The sequence below is a fragment of the Acipenser ruthenus genome, chromosome 18 (genome assembly GCF_902713425.1).
Source record: "Acipenser ruthenus chromosome 18, fAciRut3.2 maternal haplotype, whole genome shotgun sequence".
Lineage (NCBI taxonomy): Eukaryota > Metazoa > Chordata > Actinopteri > Acipenseriformes > Acipenseridae > Acipenser > Acipenser ruthenus.
The window spans coordinates 30,100,150-30,119,484 of NC_081206.1; the positions used below are offsets into that span (position 1 = coordinate 30,100,150).

The following is a 19,335-nucleotide window of genomic DNA, read 5'->3' on the forward strand; positions in this document are numbered from 1 at the left end:
ATTATTTTGGCCATTATAAGACTAGGATAGTTGAATGCCAGTGCAGCTATAGGTTATGTTAATAAAGCATTGTTTTTACACACAGGTTGAGGTCCTTTAAAGAACTAAGGAACAATCTCGGTTCCTTTGAAGGAGAACTGCTAAAACTCAGAGAAACAGCCAATCAGCTTGTACTGATGTCAAGTGAGGAAAAAGCCAAACATCTTGTGGACTTGGAGACCCTGTGGGAGGAAACAGAGAGATCAGTAACTGACAGGTAAATAGGCAAATAGGCAAAAGTTCAGATCTGTGTCAATGTAAGACATACTGTAACATCTGCATTTATTCATGCTATGACAAGTTAACAGACTTTTGGACAAAATGATGCTTAAATGGTTTAATCTGTATTTCAAGGCTCTCATTTTATATTTTAACAGATTGAAATCCATGGAAACTGCTGTTGGATTCCTTGTCCCATTGGATAATGAAGTCGCTCAGCTTTCTGATTCACTAGACCAGTTCAAAAAGAGGCCCAAGACTTTGAAGCAGTTTACAATGCCTGGTGCTGCCTCTGTGCAAAAGGATTTAAAGGTACAGCAAGTCACCGAAGCATCAGAATCTGGAGATTAAACTTAAGGACCTGTCTGTCTGTCTGTCACACTTACATCTTTTAAAGTCCAACACTTTCAAATGAAATGTTCTTATTTTTATACTATTCCATTACCTTTTATGATGTTTGAAGTCATTCTTAGTAGTTCTCATTGCAATTACTTAAATAGTGTGCTTTATTTTTGTATTTGTTTCAATAAGCCTTTGTTAATGTGCTTTAACATCAGTTCAAAACCTGCTTTTCAGTTCTAGTTGCCTGCCATAGATATACATGTAATGTAGGCTAGATCTGCCCGAGTGTCTCTTATATTAGTAAGCACCAGCACCATCTAGTGCACAGGCAGTGTATTGACAGCAAAACAAAAGGACATTGTTTTCAAAGTGGCAGATCACTAAATGGTGTCAGTGCTTCTTACTTCTGTAAAAGGTAAAGGGACAATAAAAAAACAACATTTTAAGCTACAGTACTTTCTATTCAAACATGTAAAGGTTTACAGAAATACAAATATATTTGCTTATGACTAAATGTTTTTCACCTTGGGTCAATTCCTCACATTTTTTTCTTTCTGTCAAAATCTGAGTAGTGTCTTGAGTGACTTCCATTCCAACTAAGGTTGTTTCACTCGATTAAACTCACAGAAGCCACAATGGAGGCTGAAGGGTACATACTACTTGCCAGAAGATTTCACGTATATATTTTAAAAAACTTTGTATTATTTAACAGGAACTTCAGAGACGCATACAGCGCAACATCAGAAACAGCAGTGCGTTTGAGAAACTAGAGAGCCCGGCTGCTGTGGGATTGGACCCCAGAGATCAACAAGCTATCCAAAGCACTGTGCTTGTCTGTAAAAATAAACTGGAAGAGATGGACCACAGCATGCATGACAGTGAGGTGGCCATGAAAACCCTGGAAGCCTTTTTAGCGTCACTGAGAACGGCTGGAAATGATATTGATCGTTTACAAGCTGCTCCATCTTCTGATGTGGTTTCTATACGCAAAAGCAAAGTAAAGTTAGAAGTGATCCAGCAAGATATAAACTCCATGAGGGACAAAGCCGTCCACATAGATGAGCTGCTGAACAAGGCTGAGATCTGCCTGCAGGAGGCTGAATCCAGTAAAGGAATGACCTGCCAGCAAATGATTGCAGTACTTTCCCAGAAACTAGAGGACACAAAAGAGTTTATAATGAAACGCGAACAAAGTCTTCAACAAGAAGAAGTGCTCCGGCCAATCCTTGTTAGAAAGGCGGATCTGATAAAAAATCTACGGGAGGTACAACAGAAAACCGACAGTGAGGGACTGAAGGAACCAACATTACTTGCACTTCAGCAAAGGTTTGTCATGGTTTTCATTATTTTGGCCATTATAAGACTAGGATAGTTGAATGCCAGTGCAGCTACAGGTTGTGTTAGTAAAGCATTGTTTTTACACACAGGTTGAGGTCCTTAAAAGAACTAAGGAACAATCTGGGTTCCTTTGAAGGAGAACTGCTAAAACTCAGAGAAACAGCCAATCAGCTTGTACTGATGTCAAGTGAGGAAAAAGCCAAACATCTTGTGGACTTGGAGACCCTGTGGGAGGAAACAGAGAGATCAGTAACTGACAGGTAAATAGGCAAATAGGCAAAAGTTCAGATCTGTGTCAATGTAAGACATACTGTAACATCTGCATTTATTCATGCTATGACAAGTTAACAGACTTTTGGACAAAATGAAGCTTAAATGGTTTAATCTGTATTTCAAGGCTCTCATCTTATATTTTAACAGATTGAAATCCATGGATACTGCTGTTGGATTCCTTGTCCCATTGGATAATGAAGTCGCTCAGCTTTCTGATTCACTAGACCAGTTCAAAAAGAGGCCCAAGACTTTGAAGCGGTTTACAATGCCTGGTGCTGCCTCTGTGCAAAAGGATTTAAAGGTACAGCAAGTCACCGAAGCATCAGAATCTGGGGATTAAACTTAAGGACCTGTCTGTCTGTCCGTATGTCACACTTACATTGTTACATGTACATGCAGTGGATGTAGGTCACGATGATCCTCTTTTCCAAGTGTACTGATAGACCTAATTTTGTATTGACAGCACAGTGGGAAAAAAAGACCTCAGGCTTGAGGCATATTGTTCTCTTTTTGACTACTGGTATATGGAGGTAAAACCCTGATGTGGAAGAAGGTGTTTAAACCTCTGTCTACTATATCTGGTCAAAGGAAATACTTCATGCTGAGAAGGAAGTGTACCGAAAGCATACAGTTACTAGAACAAGTTTTTGAGTGTGTTTTAACTTCTTAATTGCGTCAATACCAAAACATAAATACATCGTCTGAGGTCCACAAAGTCTTTCTGTCAGTATTTAACAAGTGTCTTGAGTAGCTTGTTTCATTCGATTACACGGAAGCTTAAGGGTATAAACGAGTTGTCACCAGAAGATCTAATGTTGTTTCATTTTCTAAACTGTATTATTTTACAGGAACTTCTGGAAAGTACTCAGTGCTACATCAGAAACAACAGTGCCTTTGAGAAAACAGGGAGCCCAGCTGTTGCTGGCTTGGACCCCAGAGACCAACAAACGATCCAAAGCATTGTGCTTGTCTGTAAAAATAAACTGGAAGAGATAGACCACAGCGTGCATGACAGTGAGGTGGCCATGAAAACCCTGGAAGCCTTTTTAGCGTCGCTGAGAACGGCTGAAAATGATATTGATCGTTTACAAGCTGCTGCATCTTCTGATGTGGTTTCTATACGCAAAAGCAAAGTAGAGTTAGAAGCGATCCAGCAAGATATAAACTCCATGAGGGACAAAGCCGTCCACATGGATGAGCTGCTGAACAAGGCTGAGATCTGCCTGCAGGAAGCTGAATCCAGTAAAGGAATGACCTGTCAGCAAATGATTGTAGTACTTTCCCAGAAACTAGAGGACACAAAAGAGTTTATAATGAAACACGAACAAAATCTTCAACAAGAAGTTCTCCGGTCAATCCTTGTGAAAAAGAATGCCCTGATGACACGTCTACAGGAGGTTCAAGAGAAAGCAGACAGTGTGGGACTGATGGAACCAACATTGCCTGCACTTCACAAAAGGTTTGTCTTGTTTTTTATATAACTCTGCTTTTCTTTAGTTAGTGTTTTTTTGGTTTCTGCATTTTTTTTTTTTACCTCATTTAATTATTTGTTTGTCATAGAAATGTAAAGGATGATTGCAGGTTGCAAATAATACAGAAATCCATTTGAATAGAGAATATGATATTTATAATGTTGGAATATATATATATATATATACAGTTCCAATACAGTTCCAATGTTAATATATGATAATAAGTACATGTATGACAACAATAAGCATGTAGCAGCAATCGAAGTCCGGGAGGTGACCATTAGAGTTCTTCAATGCCATTTTCATTCAAATAGATTTTAAAATGTGTATTATTTGGCTCCAGTAATGCTCCTATCCATTGCTAACACTGGCTTTATATCCAGGTTGAGGATCTTAGAAGAACTAGAGAACCAGATGCGCTCCTGTGAAGGAGACCTGCAAAGACTAAGAGAAAGAGCCAATCAGATCCCTCCGACATCACGTGAGGAGGAAACTATGAGCCTTGTGGACCTGGATACCCTGTGGGAGGAAACAGAACGAACAGTAACCGAAGGGTAGGTGAAAAATAAACCGTTTCAATCTGATACACACAGAAGAGAGTGTGCATTCCACAGACCACCTCCTTGTTGTTATTATTATTATTATTATTATTATTATTATTATTATTATTATTATTATTATTATTATTATTTATTTCTTAGCAGATGCCCTCATCCAGGTACAATTGTTACAAGATATCACATTATTTTTACATACAATTACATCATTTTTTACACATCATTTTTACATACAATTACCCATTTATACAGTTGGGTTTTTAAACCTTGTAGTTGATTGCTCTGATGTGCAGCCCTACCTCTGCTCTCTTAAACTGTTCCTGACGGGACCAACCTGGTTTTAGCTTCAAATCACAGCCTTCAGTGCAACCCTCAAATCTACAGTTACTCAAATGAATGATGGCAGCACTTACTGTAGTTTATTGTCCTGTTCTCTGATTTAAATGATCCCATTAACCAAATACTAATAAACCAACCTGAATAATGAATCATCTTAATTCATTTAAATTACTTTTCACAAAACTAATTAACAGATTCACAGAGTATCCAATTAACTGGTTCATTTTAACAGTCCAGTAAATTAGAGTCTTAAACATACGGGTATATATTTGGAGTATATAGATTTGGAGGAAACCATGCTTCTGTGTCTATCCACTTGAATCCGATTCCAGATCAGGTAGCTTAAATTGTGCATTGTGCATACAGTATAAAAAGGTCAGTTTAATCTGTACCATTGTTGAGTGAAAAAACAGCAAAATGAACAGCAAATTCATTGTGAGAGAAGTGGTAGATTATATGTAGTACAGCTACATTAATATGTATAGACACAGGATATATTAACTGTTGCTCTCCTCTAGGCAAGAACAATGCAGTGTGTTGATGGGACTGCTGAAGAAATTTCAAGGCTACCGAAGTGATCTATCCAACACTTTGCAGAGAGCAGAAACCACCATTTCAGAGCAGGCTTCTTACATGGGAAAGGACAACTTGCACCGACTCATAGAGAAGGTGAATGCAATGGACTGTGAAACCATTAACACTGCTCATTCAGATTTCCAGTTGTTTTTTTGTGCATTATTATTTTGAGTGAGAGAGACTGCTTGTCATCCAGTCGTCATTGTATTGATAGCTGTATTTTATGTAACAGGTCAAATATCATTCAAATTTAAAGTGTAATATTTCTGTTTGTCACTAGATGGCAGTCGTCTCTTTCTGTCATTTTACATTAAATCTAATGAATATTAAAACTGAAAAGCTGTTAATTCGCACACTAATCCTTGCCATGATCATACACGTTGTAATATGTACATATAATTATTTGTTCTTTAAAAATTTGTTTCATACTATATGTTGTCATTCTTTGTGCAGATTTGTAATTTGGGTACATTGAGCAAACATAAATTAGAACTGTTTGTGCATCCAGGTTAATGTGAGACTATTTTGAGAGGCTGCAAAAGTGTATAAGACTTTGTCTGTAAGTCCTTGTTTTAAGTCCTACTTTTTTGCAAGCGTTTTCATTGTAGCAAAAGTTGCAGGTTCCTCCTCTACATAAAGCTTGGAGAGGTTTGATGACTGTTTAATCTACTTACAGGCCCTGTAATATATCGGACAGCAACTAATACACCAAAGCAACTAATTTCCATTCACTATGAAGCCCACAGATTTGTCTTAGAGCCCTGTTTCTTCTCCCTTGTAATCCTCACTTTAGCCCTGTGTTCTGTGTTTCTGTTTATGTTTGCAGGTCGGCACAATGAAGGAGGAGCTGAGTGGCTCTTCTGACCACATTGATGAAATCCGAACCGTCTGCAGACAGCTGCAGTCACAGCTGAAGAAAATCCAGAGCTGTAAAGACACTGCATTTGAGAGCGAGGCAGACTCTCTCGTCGACCGGTGGTTAGATGTACGTTTGTTTAAAGATATTGATTAACATACACATCTCGTGGTAAACCGAATGGATTTCGCCTGGGCAGAATTTATAAATGTGACGTTCAGTCATGTGTGATGTGGTGCTATAAGGATACTGTACATGAGACAAAGTAATGGGTCACGAACTCAAAAAAAAAAAAAACCTAAAGGAGGCCCTGTCCATGTGCCTTGATTTGAAAAATGATTTTCTTTGTTTCTTCCCAGCAAATGAGGGTTGCTCCCCAGCTGTGTTTTGGGATCGCTAATGACCAAAACAATGACACAGTGCTTGCCTAACCTCCGCATGCCCCCACAATGGGTGTTGGTAGATAACATGTCAGCATTGTCATGTAGGGTTGAACCACTGACACTCAGTATTGCACTTCTGTAGCTTCTAAGTCACCATAATCCACTAAAAAATTAACAAATAAAACTGGAAATGTCAAGGCCAAAATGCAATTTACATAATTTTACTAAAATAATGCACTTTTTATGCATTTTTTTAATTTGTTAACAAATTGATTGTTAGCATTGAGTGAAGTTAATAATAAGACATGGTACAGAGGGACCAGTTTGTATGTTTTACCTTTATTTTACTATAGTAGTCTCCGGCTAAGAGAACACCACCGGACGCAATATGTAAGGCCACTCACAGTAATTATGAATTTGAGAATTGAATTTCAACGCAATGGTTATTAACACAGCGCCCCTACACACACGTTAAAAAATGCAGCAGCAGCTCTAGATTACTCTCTTGATGACAAGTCAGTTTTAAAAAGATTGAATAGGGAGCTCCCGAGTGGCGCATCCAGTAAAGGCGCTCTGCGTGGAGTGCAGGATGCGCCCTATAGCCTGGAGATCGGAGGTTCAAATCCAGGCTATGTCACTGCCGACTGTGACCGGGGGTTCCTAGGGGGCGGCGCACAGTTGGCCGAACGCCGCCCAGGTAGGGAAGGATTAGGGCAAGGGAATCCACGGTTCACCGCGCACCAGCAACCCCTGTGGCTGATTGGGCACCTGAGGGTCTGCAGTGGAACCATTCAGATCAGTGTTGTCCTCGGCACTATCGTTCTGGTGGCTTTGTTGTGGATCCGCAGTGCGAAAAATGACGGATTGGCAGGAACGCGTTTCGGAGGACGCGTGTTTCAGCCTCCATTCCCCCAAGTCGCCAGGGGGTTGCAGCGGTGAACCGGGATAAAAATGATAATTGGGCATTCCAGATTGCGGAAAAAACTGGGGTAAAAACCACTGGCGACGACTAAATTAATTTAAAAAAAAAGATTGAATCTCAATGAATCGCTATTGGTGCCAAAAATGTGTTCTTTTCAGCAACGTTCCTGTTCCTTTAGGCGGAGCTTTTACAATGGGAACATTCCGTTTCACCACTAGGTTATTCCCTAAGCCGAAGTGTTAACTTAGGAGGTGTTCATATACGCGGGACTACTGCACTTTTATAAATAGGTTACAATATATTAACTAACCAGAAACAAAACATTTGGTAACATGATAGTACACTGAAGGTTAATTGTTAATCAACAAAAAGAAGTTCTAAAAATTGTTACTGTTACAACACTAGTAACAAAAACTTTGTCTCACTTTCGAGTCCTTTTAATTTACTTGTTTTAAGAGAGAAATGCCATGGGTAAAATATGAAAGGATGTCACAATTCAATAAACATCAAAAATCTTGATTTTTAAATAGTTTTTACTGTTTTGATCTTCCATGTACTATTCATGCCAGGTGACTGAGAAGACTGACGTCTATCTGGATAATATAAAATGTGGTCTGACACTGTGGGAGAAGCTCATTAGTTTAGCCAGTGACATTGAAGAATGGACAACGATCAAGCTGGGGGCATTTTCAGAGCATCATCGCTTCAGAAACCAACAGGAGATCACAGATTTGGAGGTAATGTGATTAGCATACACTCATTCATACACAGAAGCTGGGCCAGCAACTTTCATAGATGTCAGTTCCCATTTGTTTAAGAACTTGTAAGCTCCTAATTCTGTTTTATAAAACGTCTCACTTTACTTGGTCTTCAAAACAGTTCTTGAAGACATGCAGAATGCAATATGTGTGAAATGTTAGCAAATAAAACCTTTTTATTTTGCGTGTTATTTGAACCTTAAGAATTCTCATTTACTTTATGTTATTATCAGTTAAGATTTAGCCCTAGGTCGAGACTGAAATGCTTCTGGAACTAAAACCGTCAAGTATTAACAACATGCAGTTTTTATTGAAGCATTACTGGATTTTTCCAGCAAATATGTTCCACACCTGTAAGCTGAAATGCATAGATGGTACACAGTTCTGGGCATCTTAAGGAACCCCCCTCCACTTACTGCACTCATTTAACTTTGAATATATACATCACTGTACATCTGCCAGTACCCAACCCAGAGATTTCAAAGGTAACTCCCTTCCTGTGAAGCCTCAAAAGAGCTACATGTTGATGCTTGAAATCATTAATCAGATGGTGTGACAAACATGCAGATAATAATACGCCTAGCAACGCCACGTAGTTTTATTTTGAATATGTCGTTTTCTTGTGATTTATTCTCTGTGTATGTATAACACTGATTAGCCCCTCCAAGACTTGGAAAATACAAATAATAAGGGTTTCTTAAAGGGTTATAAAAGATGGGTCAACATTTTTGTTTTTATGCAATTATTATCTTCAAGGGTTCTCTGTTAACTCAGCCTGTTAGCTGCATCTCTAATTGAAAATACCATTGCTCCATGGCAGTGGTGGAAGGCCTATTGTGTGCTACATTTTAGTTGGCTTGTTTTTGTGTTTGACCTTAGTTCAGTTTAGCAGAGCTGTTGTGCTCTCATGCACTAGGAACCAACACAAATTGGCTGCACCCTGAGAATGTTTATGTTACATTTTTTTTTCTTCAGCCAAAAAAATACGCTTCAGGGCGTATCTGAAACCATAGGGCAGGTTGGGTTTGTATTCTAATGGCATTTGCTGCTTGTGAATCTCCTGTTAAGTTGCTTTAGATGATTATATATAATATTGTCAAGCGTTGTTTAATTTAACTCCTGGAATTGGGTCTTGCCAGATATATTTGTCCATTGAATGATTGCTAACCAAGCAGGTTTAGTAGATTCATTACGAGAAAAATCAGTGAAGACACCCCCAAACAGTGTTTGCTAGTATTGAGAAAAACAATCCTGAATCAGGATCGGGACCATTCCGACACAGGTTTGATTTAAAAAGGTAAACTTTTTTTTACTTTATTTTTTTTTACGTGCTTAAGTGTTTGGCAGTGGTGTAAGGTTTTCATTTGTATATTGTAATTCCGACTTGGCATTTTACATATAGTCATCTCTGCAGACGTGTGCAGATCTGTTTAAAAAAAAAAAAAACATGCAAGTTTAAGCAGGCTTTCAATCTGTCACGGAAAATGCGATGCATATTTTCCATTCTAAGTGCTGATGCTGGAATTCCACTTATTTTTTGAAGAACTTTTTTTTTTTACTTGCATTTTTATTTAAAGATTCTGTTGCAAACATCTCCTTATAAATCTTTACAATTCCACCATTTTATGCATAGAGCTTCGTTGTGCACTTTGATGGTATCTTCTTAAAAAAAAATGTTTAATCCTCAGGATGAAATACAGGCTCAGGAGAGGAATATTGAGCGTTTTCACTGTAGAGCTGCTGAGATACAAGAGCTTCTGCAAAGCAAAGAATCTCCTTTGGAGCTACAGGTGAGCAACAGACTGGTTTCTTAGTTAGATGTTGAAAATGCAGACTCGTGGATTGTGATTCAATGCATTTCCTTTATTTTTATATGCAAGAATATTGTAGTTCTTCTTAAAACCTGACCTGGCCAGTCCTTAAGTGGGACACTTTAAAAAAAAAATTGGTGGCTCAGTTAGTTTTTTGCTGCTGAGAGTGTGTGTATAATATATATATATATATATATATATATATATATATATATATATATATATATATATATATATATATTGTGGTAAAGTGATGGGTGGTCAAGGTTGGAAAAACTGCGTATTTGCACTATTATATTATTTACAAAATAAACTAACACAGGAAAAGTTTAGAACAAAACACTTCTAAATAAACACAGCACCTTGCTCTTCGTCAATACTTGTTCAGGCTTGTCAACGCCTTCAGCAAACGTACTCTCCTTTTGCAGCGCACAGCTCCACACACTCTCCAAACATTTGTTTCATCTCTTTTTATAGGGTGTGGCCAGGGGTTAATTGACAATCAATCAATTACCAGCAGGCCACATTCAACACTTTTCATTTAAAGAATGTCTTCAGCTGTAGGGTCATTCCAAGGGATGAGGCCACACAGTAATCATGCTTGATATTGTTCTAGGTCATCGAAACCCAGCTGAAGAAGAGGATGGAGCACGTTAAAGAACTCTATGAAGACAGCAGTGAAGTGTTTCAAGAGTTCACTGCTGTCAAGAAGCACATTGCAGACAGACTCATCCAGTCCCATTGCTGTCTACAGGCTATCCAAGAGTCTGTACACAGCCTTGCTGTTTCTGACCATCCAAACATTTTTGATCGATTAAAGGTAGTGTACATGTCAGGCGGACTAGTAGTTTCAATGCACAAGGGGAAAAATATTTACAGTTCCCAGTTTGGCATACTTTTATTTTTTTAAAGAATCTACTACTTGCAAGTACTGAAACCGCTGGACTGCTACGACTGCAGGTTATAGTATTGATCTAAGTAGATTACTAGACAGGCATCATATAGGGACTAACCATACAAAAAGAGGGTCAGTGGTCATAAGAAATATAAATATAAATACCTAGGTAACTTTCAGAAACTGAAACTGTTTCAATTTATTGCAATTAAACATGTGGCTCCATTGAGCTGGAATGACACTCCGGTCTCTTCTTGCATGGTACTGATAAAGCATGCTGTAAGAAAAATATGGGGTGCTGCAGGCACAAGATATCCACACAAACAGTAGAAAAATGCCACATGCTCCCCAAACACTAGCAATCATGCTTTCATGTTTTATTCACAAAAAAATATTTCATTAGAAAATTCAAAACCAGAGCTAAATACAAAATAACAAAGCGACAATTCCAGGTCAAGGCAAACACGTTGCAGCCACAGGCCTTCATCAGCCCGTCCTTTAGGAAACAAACCATACTCTACCTAGAGCATTAAATACAATTAACACAGATCATTCAATTATTAGTCATGTTAATTGATCTATTAGTAACATCAATAAAATCACCACATTAAGTAATACCCCTGTGTTGTGTCCTAATCCATGTCACTGTATTCTGCTCAGCACATCAACGAGGACCTCCTGAATCAGACAGAACAGGTGGATTCTCTTCTGGTAGAGATTAACCTCCTGGCCAGCGTGGCCAATCCACAAGACCTGGAAGAATTGAACAGGAATGGAGCAAAACTAACAGAAAACCTTCAAAGTGTCCAAGAGTTGCTCCTTGAAAAGGTCCACTCCACTGAGGACCATTTCATCCACCAGCTAAGTGGTAAAAAAAAGTTCACGTTATCAGAATGAATTTACTGCAACACCAGTGTTGTCTTTTAATTTGTAAATGTCTTCTTTCTCTTTTTCTAACTTGGGTTATTTATTTTTTGTCGCAGATGAGGTTAAAGTGAATGAAGACTGGCTTCAGGATATTCAGCTGTCAGTGAATGAATGTTTTGAATATCCTGAGCAAAGGCAGGATGTTGAAGCTTCTCTCCATAAACTAAATGTAGGACTTTCTGAAGTTTTCATTGGTGGGCACTTCTCTACAGTGGGGACCAACATGAGATATTTCAGTGTAGAAGCAGTAGTCAATATTCCTTGCACTCAACCTGCTACATATTGTATTCTTTCAAATTGTCAGCAATTAATATTTCAGTTACATAGTTCTTTCTGTCTAATTTGTGCAGTGAACAGGTAGAATCCAATATCCGCATTAAACTGTGATATGTGGTTCATTCTTAAAGGATTTCCTGATGTCCGAAGATGGAGAGAAGAAAATCCATAACATTAAAAAGCGCTTCAGTGAAATAAGAACCCATCTGCCTGTGAAACATGTGAACCAGATCAGTGGCTGGCTGCAGGACCAGGAGGCAGAGCTCAAGACATTTACATCACACTGCCAGCAGAAACACAGGGATCTCCAGGACTGCCTAGAATCACTCAATAAGTAAGATCCCCTATACCATATAGCAGCATGCACCATAGTACTGAGTGATCTTTCACTGCTGGTTTTAATAGTTCAATAGTAATATAGTGATTGGGATTTGTAAGTGACCCATTCGCAAGTCTGTGTAGAATTGTTCTCTCTTGAATGACCCTGTGTTTTATCAATTGAGGCTGCAAGAAGAGTACACGCTTCTTGATCGGTGGTTGCAGAGCAAGGTACAGAAATCCCTTCCGGCTGAAGGACTGGAGCAGTTCTATCAGGAAATTGTAAAAGAAAGGTACAATTGGCAATCCTTTTTCCATTGCAAGTAAATGGAGGTATATAAAAACAATACAAAATAAGTGAATTGAAATCTGTGTGCCTTTTATTTTATTACACAGGGAAAAGTTTGATGGCCTAAGCAGCATAGTTGATTCCTTAAGGAAGCAAGGGCTCACCTATGACCAAGCTGTCAAAGAATCTTCAAAACTGATCGAAAGGTATCAGAATCTGCTGGTGCAAGTCGCCGCGGAAACAGAAGCACAAGAGGCTCTTTCCAAAGATCTGGAGGCTTTTGATTCTCTCAGAGACGGCACACTCGCTTGGATAATGGGTTTAAAAGAAAGCATTGACACTGTGCGATCAACAGAGGGCAGCAAAAGCATGATCGAAGAAAGAATACAGCGCACAGAGGTGAGGGTGTGCAGAGCTCTGTGTGTATCTTTGTCTTTTAAAGTGCAATACATGCAGCCTGTTTCGGTCAAATAAAATCTAGAGTAACTATAGAAACCCTCATACACAGATAGAGACGTTCTACCCCTGCCTCTTCACTTAAACAAGTGCCCTAGTCTTTGAATACCGTAATTATATAAATCTCTTTAACATCCATTAACCATCCTTCCTCTGCCAACACAATCTCTTGTTTTTTTCATGTTGTAAATGTATGACCTTCTCCTTCTCCCCACAGCATGTTTGCTTCATTGGTCAGTCAAGTGGATTTAAATATTCTTTGGAGCTGAGGATAGATAGTGGAGACTGATATCCTCCCTGTTTAGCATAAGAGCTACAGTTCAGTCTCTGCGTCCATTAATACTCCAGAATGATGCACATTACCAATAGTGTTGATTTGTGTGGTGGTTTTGTGATGTACCCTACTGTTCACTGAGGTCGAATTTTAGACAACAGATTATCAACCCCTTTTTTACACTGCGTTGCAGCGAACTATAAAGTCTATTAAGCCAGGGCAAGTTCTAAGAGCCTTACAAGGCGGCATGCAAGTATAACTCTTGACCTTCTGTCTCCTGGTCACTTGACATCCCTAGACCTTAGTGATAATGCAGTCACATGACTATAGATTTTTGTGAACATGCGTCAATACCATTTTCTATCAGCACTACTCTGAACTTCTGCTGTATCTTAATATAGGAAATCCTTCAGCGTAAACCTGAAGGGGATTTGAAAATACAACTCTTGAACGATGCAGGCACTAAACTGGCAGAAAAGATGCGCCTTGACAATAGGAGAAGGCCTGAGACCAAGCAGACAATAGTTGAGATCACAGGACAGTGGAATAGTGCTTTACAATCTGCAGAAGAGCATTGCAGGTAGGGTGTCTTCATTGTACAATCCACTTACTAGACCCCAACCCTCTTTTATGAAAATAACAGCTATGTTTTCCTTGTTTGTTTGTTTTTTTTCACACTGATATTATTTATTGTGTACTTTTTCTGTATTTGAGCTGGAACCATAGCAATATTCAGGTAGACGCAATTGAACTTTACTGATTTACTGATTGGACGTCTAAAGTTGTGGAAGTGTATTCTGTCTTTATTTTTGTATGGCCTGTTCTTTCATAGACGTGCTGTTGGTCTTGCTGACTCATTTTCCTAAATAAAGCATGCCTTAGTTATGCTTTTTGTACACGGTTTCTTAAGTTATGTGAATGTTTTTTCCAGCCACTTAAAGGAAATTCTAGGTCGATGGAACAGTTACTTGGAAGCCAAAGAAAAAGTTCAGTTAAAAATAAGTGAAATCTCGCAACAGAAATTAGACCTTTCTGTGGAGTTCGTGTGGCCGGACCTGACAGGGAAATATGAATCACTGGAGAAGTGCAGGATGTTGCTACAAGAAGCCCACAGCATATTAACAGCATTTGATATGCTAAAAGTGCAAAAGGATGCCCTTTTTCACCTTACTCATGATGTGAATTTTAATGAAGCATCTTGGGTTGAAATGTTAAACCCTAATTACTGTCTCCTGAAGGATTTAAAGGTTTGTACCCAGTATAAACACATGTTTTTCTCTCTTGTACCAGTTGTCATGGCTACATGAAGTAATAATAAAGGAAGCATAGTTGCTGGTTTTCTGTAAAGTCATTTTCAAAAACAACAGTTTTTTTGTTGCAACGAACTTTTAAAAGAAACTGAATTTCAATCTGAAATACAGATTTATTTTTTTATTTGAAACTGTTTCCCCAGACTTCATGAAGGCCATGCATACTATTTCAAGATAGTTCACTTTTTGTTATGTAGAACAATCAACATGTACTCTGATTCAATGTAATTATAGGGTTTGGTTCATACATTGGAAGATAGCATTGAGAGGCACCATCACTATCAGAAGTTACTCAAGGAGTTCCATACCACTCAAGACTCATTTAGTGAAGAAATCCCATCTCTCAGAGCTACTCCTAAAGAAAGACCAGCATTGGAAAAGACCCTTGATAGATTAAAGGTAAAAATGAAATATTTTAGATCCTAACTGATACATAAAAAAAAAATGCAATTTACATTCAGAACCTGTTTAGACCTGGCATTGACGCTCCGTTTAAAAAAAAAAACAGTAATGGAAATAAGACACTTGCATTCATAAAAGTTTGAGCCGTTGTTGGTTTTATATTGAGATTTTTATAATAGAAATTATACTCTTGAAGCCTAGAAGGGATAAAACCCCTATACAACTGGAGTCTTATTTCTATCCGTGAAATGTATTTAAAAATCCATATTTCAGGGAGGACTTCTGGGAAGTACCTATAGCATCTTTTTAGAAGCCTAGAGATCCCAAGATGCATTCTCCATTGTATTGGTTTGAGAAGATGCTTGTCATTGGTACTTAGGAGTTAACAGTGAGAAAATGCCATGGTGCTCGATTTAAGAGCACTTAGAAACAGTACTAAAAGTAAGGAAGTTATAGACCACAATGATGGTGAAGGATATTAGTGAGCAGTTTTATCTTGGTAGTCATGTATGAAGACTTCAGTGCAGAACCTAAACTGTGTTTGTGTGATGAGTCAGCGCTGTCTGTTTCACAGGGTATGCTGAATCCCATCTCCCGTCAAGAAGAAGTAATAAGAGACGTAACAGCTCTGGGTGATTCCCTGAAGAAAAATACCACTCGGTCCGGGCAGACAGCGATCACACAGGAGATTCAGAGCCTTCAGAGCCAGCACCAAGACACGAGAAGGGCAATAGTGCAGATGGAGGAGCACTGTGAAGGTTTGCTGAATGAAATCCTCCTGTCCGAGAAGGAGTTTACCAGAAGAGTACAACGGATGAAGCAAGATGCTGGTGAACTAGAGGAGGAGTTGAGTGTGCTTTCCCAAACACTGAGTCCGATACAGGAAAACTCCAGCTTGGATGAGCTAGCAGAACATTGGCGGGTGAACATGGTAAATAGTCTTTCTACTCTTATCTCTCCTTTTAAATTGAGAATATGAGCCTGGTTATGAGTCCATCGCCAGTGTACAGTAGGTCTTCCAAACATCAGTGTCCTGTAGCAAATCCTGCTGGGAGAGACAGAGTTTTAACAGCTACCTGCCTCTGGTTCAGCTAAGGAAAAAATTCCTTAGAAGTGCTACACATTTTAAGGTCAAACTTTCACAGCAGACTCAAAAAGGAAACTGCTTTTAGTTATTACTACCTGTTTATTGCAAATACTGTTTTACTGTGCATTCATTGTAATGTTTTGTACCTGATTAATTTTCCCTAAAACTAACAATACATATGTATTTCAGCAACAAAAATGAACTGCACTGTGCATTTTTCGTATGTGCAACAGCAGGAGTTCAGTTTCAGTGGTATAATTTCCTCGAAACTAGTGATGAATATGATTTTTACTTCTGGTCTGTGTTTGAATCCTATTAACGGTGATCTTTTAATGAGGTGGGTGTGAATGATTGTATTGATGTTCAGTGTGATTACCTCACTGTAAAAGTTGGTATTTTCCTGTTCACTGTTTAATAAGGCTTCTCCTTCAGGGCACAAAGAACACTTTGGATCGACTTGAAAGCAGAGTGGAAAATCTTAAAGCTGACCAACAGTTTTGCACATCTCAGCAAATGCTTCCAGAAGCAACTGTGGCTGCCGCTGAAGTAATCCAAAAGTATTACAGGTAAAGAGGCATTAATGCTGTTCACTGGAACAGATATCATAAATACATTGCCAATCTATCAGATTCCAAACAATATTGTAGCAAACATTGCATGTTAATGTAATGTAAACACTTAAATGTACCAAAGGATAATGTATGTTAATGCATTGTGTGTGGAGTCTTTTCTTGTAAAGTCATCTCACACAGCTTAGGCTTCACTTTCACAAGTTTGGATTATGATGTCAGTGATATAATATGATTTCCACCCCTGTGTGTTTTATGAAGAACTTAACTGAGAGCTAATTACTGACTGAGTTCTGTTTTTCTGTTTAAAGCTTATTGTCGCAAACCTCAGATGGGTTGCACAGTAGTAAAGTGACCCTAGAAAATCGTTTCTTCAAGCCTTTACAAGCTTTACAGCAGTGGACACTTACAGTCAAGTCAGCATTGTGTGTTCAGACCCACCTGTCTCCAGACTCTGCCCTTGCCACAAGTACCATTCAGGTAAACAGCTGGCGAAATCATAATACATTCTGGGTAACAGAACGACTGACAAGAAGGTGGTAAATAACAAACACTGTTTCATGCAGGATCTTCTCAACCACCGTGAAATGCTAAAGAAAGAACTGAAGGATGTTCTGCCATATCAAGAGCTCCTGATGGATGCTGTAGGACAGGAGCAGAGTGAGAAGCTGGCAACAGAAATATCAAACACATTACAAGAGGAGAATCAATATACCAGCACTCTCTGTCAAGAACTACAGGTAAGAGAACTCAGGAGGATCCTGATGGACAAACTGAACCAATTAGAACTGTGGAGGGGAACTATAGGACTGTAACTGAATTTTTTACATTTATTCAACATTAGGCTCTTGAGGATAAAAAGAGACACGAAGAGGAAAGCAGATATCAGCTGTCTGATACATTAGCTAGAGAAACTGGAATTGAAAAGGAAACACCTCAGCCTGAACTCCCAGAGGAACATCAACAGATTCAAACACCTCCGGTATTGATAAAAAAAAAACATAAGCTTAATGGTACAACATTGTGATGTATGAACTGCTTCTTAACAGCTTGTTGACACAACAGTAAAATGCAGTTACAAAGAGTGGAATGTTTCATGAAACCCTTGCTGTATGTACAGTAGTGTGCTGCACATTTATTAGAACACCGCAGTGATTCTGTTTTGATTTGTTATGCATTTCAAATCAAACCACTTGTAACTGAAAAGCTTGGAAAATTGTCAAAATAGAGAAATTAGTGATTGTCTCATTTAATTGATGACTTTAATAGGCCACACACATGCAACTCATTTAAAACCGTGAGATACATGGAACACATAGCCACTCATGGTCAAATGCATGTGACTTTTTAGAAGTTGTTTAAGTTGCCTAATTAAAGCACAAAGTGGTCTAACATTTTCACACATGAGTGTCTATTGTTTCTATATCACTAACTGCTGACCGAAAATTCAAATTCTCAGACCCAGAAGTTTTCATGCAGGTAGGTCTATAAAGAATATACATGACACAACTTAAGGTGTTCTAATACATTTTCACATTAACTGTTTTAGACAATTCAGGATCAAAAGAAACACGAAGAAAAAGGCAACTATCAACTGATTGACTGTCCAGATGAAGAAGTTGGAGCAGAAGTGGAACAAACCCTTCAACCAGACCTCCTGGAGCAACAGATTCAGACATCTGAGACCCATCAGGTACAGTTCTTCATGCTACAATACTGTTTGACTTGTCTGTTTCTAAAAGTGAGGTCATGCATTCAAACAGGTGGAATGCATCTGTGCCAAAAGCTGTTGGTTCTTTTGTGTAAATTCTCTCAAAATACATAAGGCTGAGAATGAGCCCTGCAATCCTTTCTTTGAAATCATGTCTATCTTGAAAACATGAATACTCTGCTGTGTAGAGATATTATAGCCAACCATTCTTATCAATACATCTGCTGTGCTAAATGTTTGGTAGCACTGTAGAATACGGGGCAGACATAACCATGCTATAACATGGTAATAACTGTGTAACTCCCAATGGTATATGCTCTTATACATAAACTACTATGGAATACATGTTTAATGACATGGTAACGGCCTGTAGATTGCTGTTACCGTGTAGTTACATCAGGTAACAAGCTGTAGTTTACAAGGCCATCTCTGTAATCTAAAGTGCTATAACAATGTACGGGTGATAATATACTCAAATGTACAAAATACATTGTTTCTTTCTCTCTAGGATATTCTGGTTCCGCCTGGTGAAGGTCAAAAGAAGCTAATAGAGGTGAGGTCAGTCGAGCAGCTACAGATAGACACTGGGGGGCTGGAAATGTCTTCCTCCATTGCCAGCCATGGAACCTTTGGGGTAAGTGTATCTATAAGTGCCTTGTACTACAATACCTGACAGATAAGTGACACCCAAGTGCAAGTACTGGAGCAGTAAGCCATTACTCTTGTGAGATGTTTTTGTTAAATCTGGACACATTATATACCCTTGTTTTATTGAGATTGAAATGACTTCAATTGATAAATTAATCCTTCATGTAAAGTAGGTCCTGCTTTTTGGTTTCATGACTCTTACATTTTGATGAAACATTGAGAGGGAAGACTTTCAAAATGTCTCGTATTTACCCCATGTGATCCCCTTCCCTAAAATGTATATTTGCA

General features: G+C 38.6%; 1 protein-coding gene across 3 annotated transcripts in view; it reads left to right on the forward strand.

Moving 5' to 3' along the window:
• The window catches only part of LOC117416750 (nesprin-2-like), a 147,074-nt gene that overhangs the window by 42,083 nt on the left and 85,656 nt on the right, over positions 1–19,335 (forward strand). For all 3 annotated transcript variants that reach the window (XM_058991956.1, XM_058991957.1, XM_058991958.1), the window contains 27 exons: positions 86–256; positions 417–570; positions 1,313–1,926; positions 2,028–2,198; positions 2,359–2,512; positions 3,060–3,670; positions 4,067–4,237; positions 5,098–5,248; positions 5,982–6,140; positions 7,886–8,053; positions 9,763–9,864; positions 10,502–10,705; positions 11,441–11,648; positions 11,764–11,876; positions 12,115–12,317; positions 12,487–12,594; positions 12,698–12,989; positions 13,722–13,900; positions 14,252–14,567; positions 14,865–15,029; positions 15,607–15,963; positions 16,552–16,685; positions 17,000–17,168; positions 17,255–17,428; positions 17,533–17,670; positions 18,238–18,381; positions 18,908–19,033. In XM_058991956.1, coding sequence (XP_058847939.1) covers positions 86–256; positions 417–570; positions 1,313–1,926; positions 2,028–2,198; positions 2,359–2,512; positions 3,060–3,670; positions 4,067–4,237; positions 5,098–5,248; positions 5,982–6,140; positions 7,886–8,053; positions 9,763–9,864; positions 10,502–10,705; positions 11,441–11,648; positions 11,764–11,876; positions 12,115–12,317; positions 12,487–12,594; positions 12,698–12,989; positions 13,722–13,900; positions 14,252–14,567; positions 14,865–15,029; positions 15,607–15,963; positions 16,552–16,685; positions 17,000–17,168; positions 17,255–17,428; positions 17,533–17,670; positions 18,238–18,381; positions 18,908–19,033 — 5,656 coding nt within the window. The remainder of the gene's footprint in view (positions 1–85; positions 257–416; positions 571–1,312; positions 1,927–2,027; positions 2,199–2,358; positions 2,513–3,059; positions 3,671–4,066; positions 4,238–5,097; positions 5,249–5,981; positions 6,141–7,885; positions 8,054–9,762; positions 9,865–10,501; positions 10,706–11,440; positions 11,649–11,763; positions 11,877–12,114; positions 12,318–12,486; positions 12,595–12,697; positions 12,990–13,721; positions 13,901–14,251; positions 14,568–14,864; positions 15,030–15,606; positions 15,964–16,551; positions 16,686–16,999; positions 17,169–17,254; positions 17,429–17,532; positions 17,671–18,237; positions 18,382–18,907; positions 19,034–19,335) is intronic.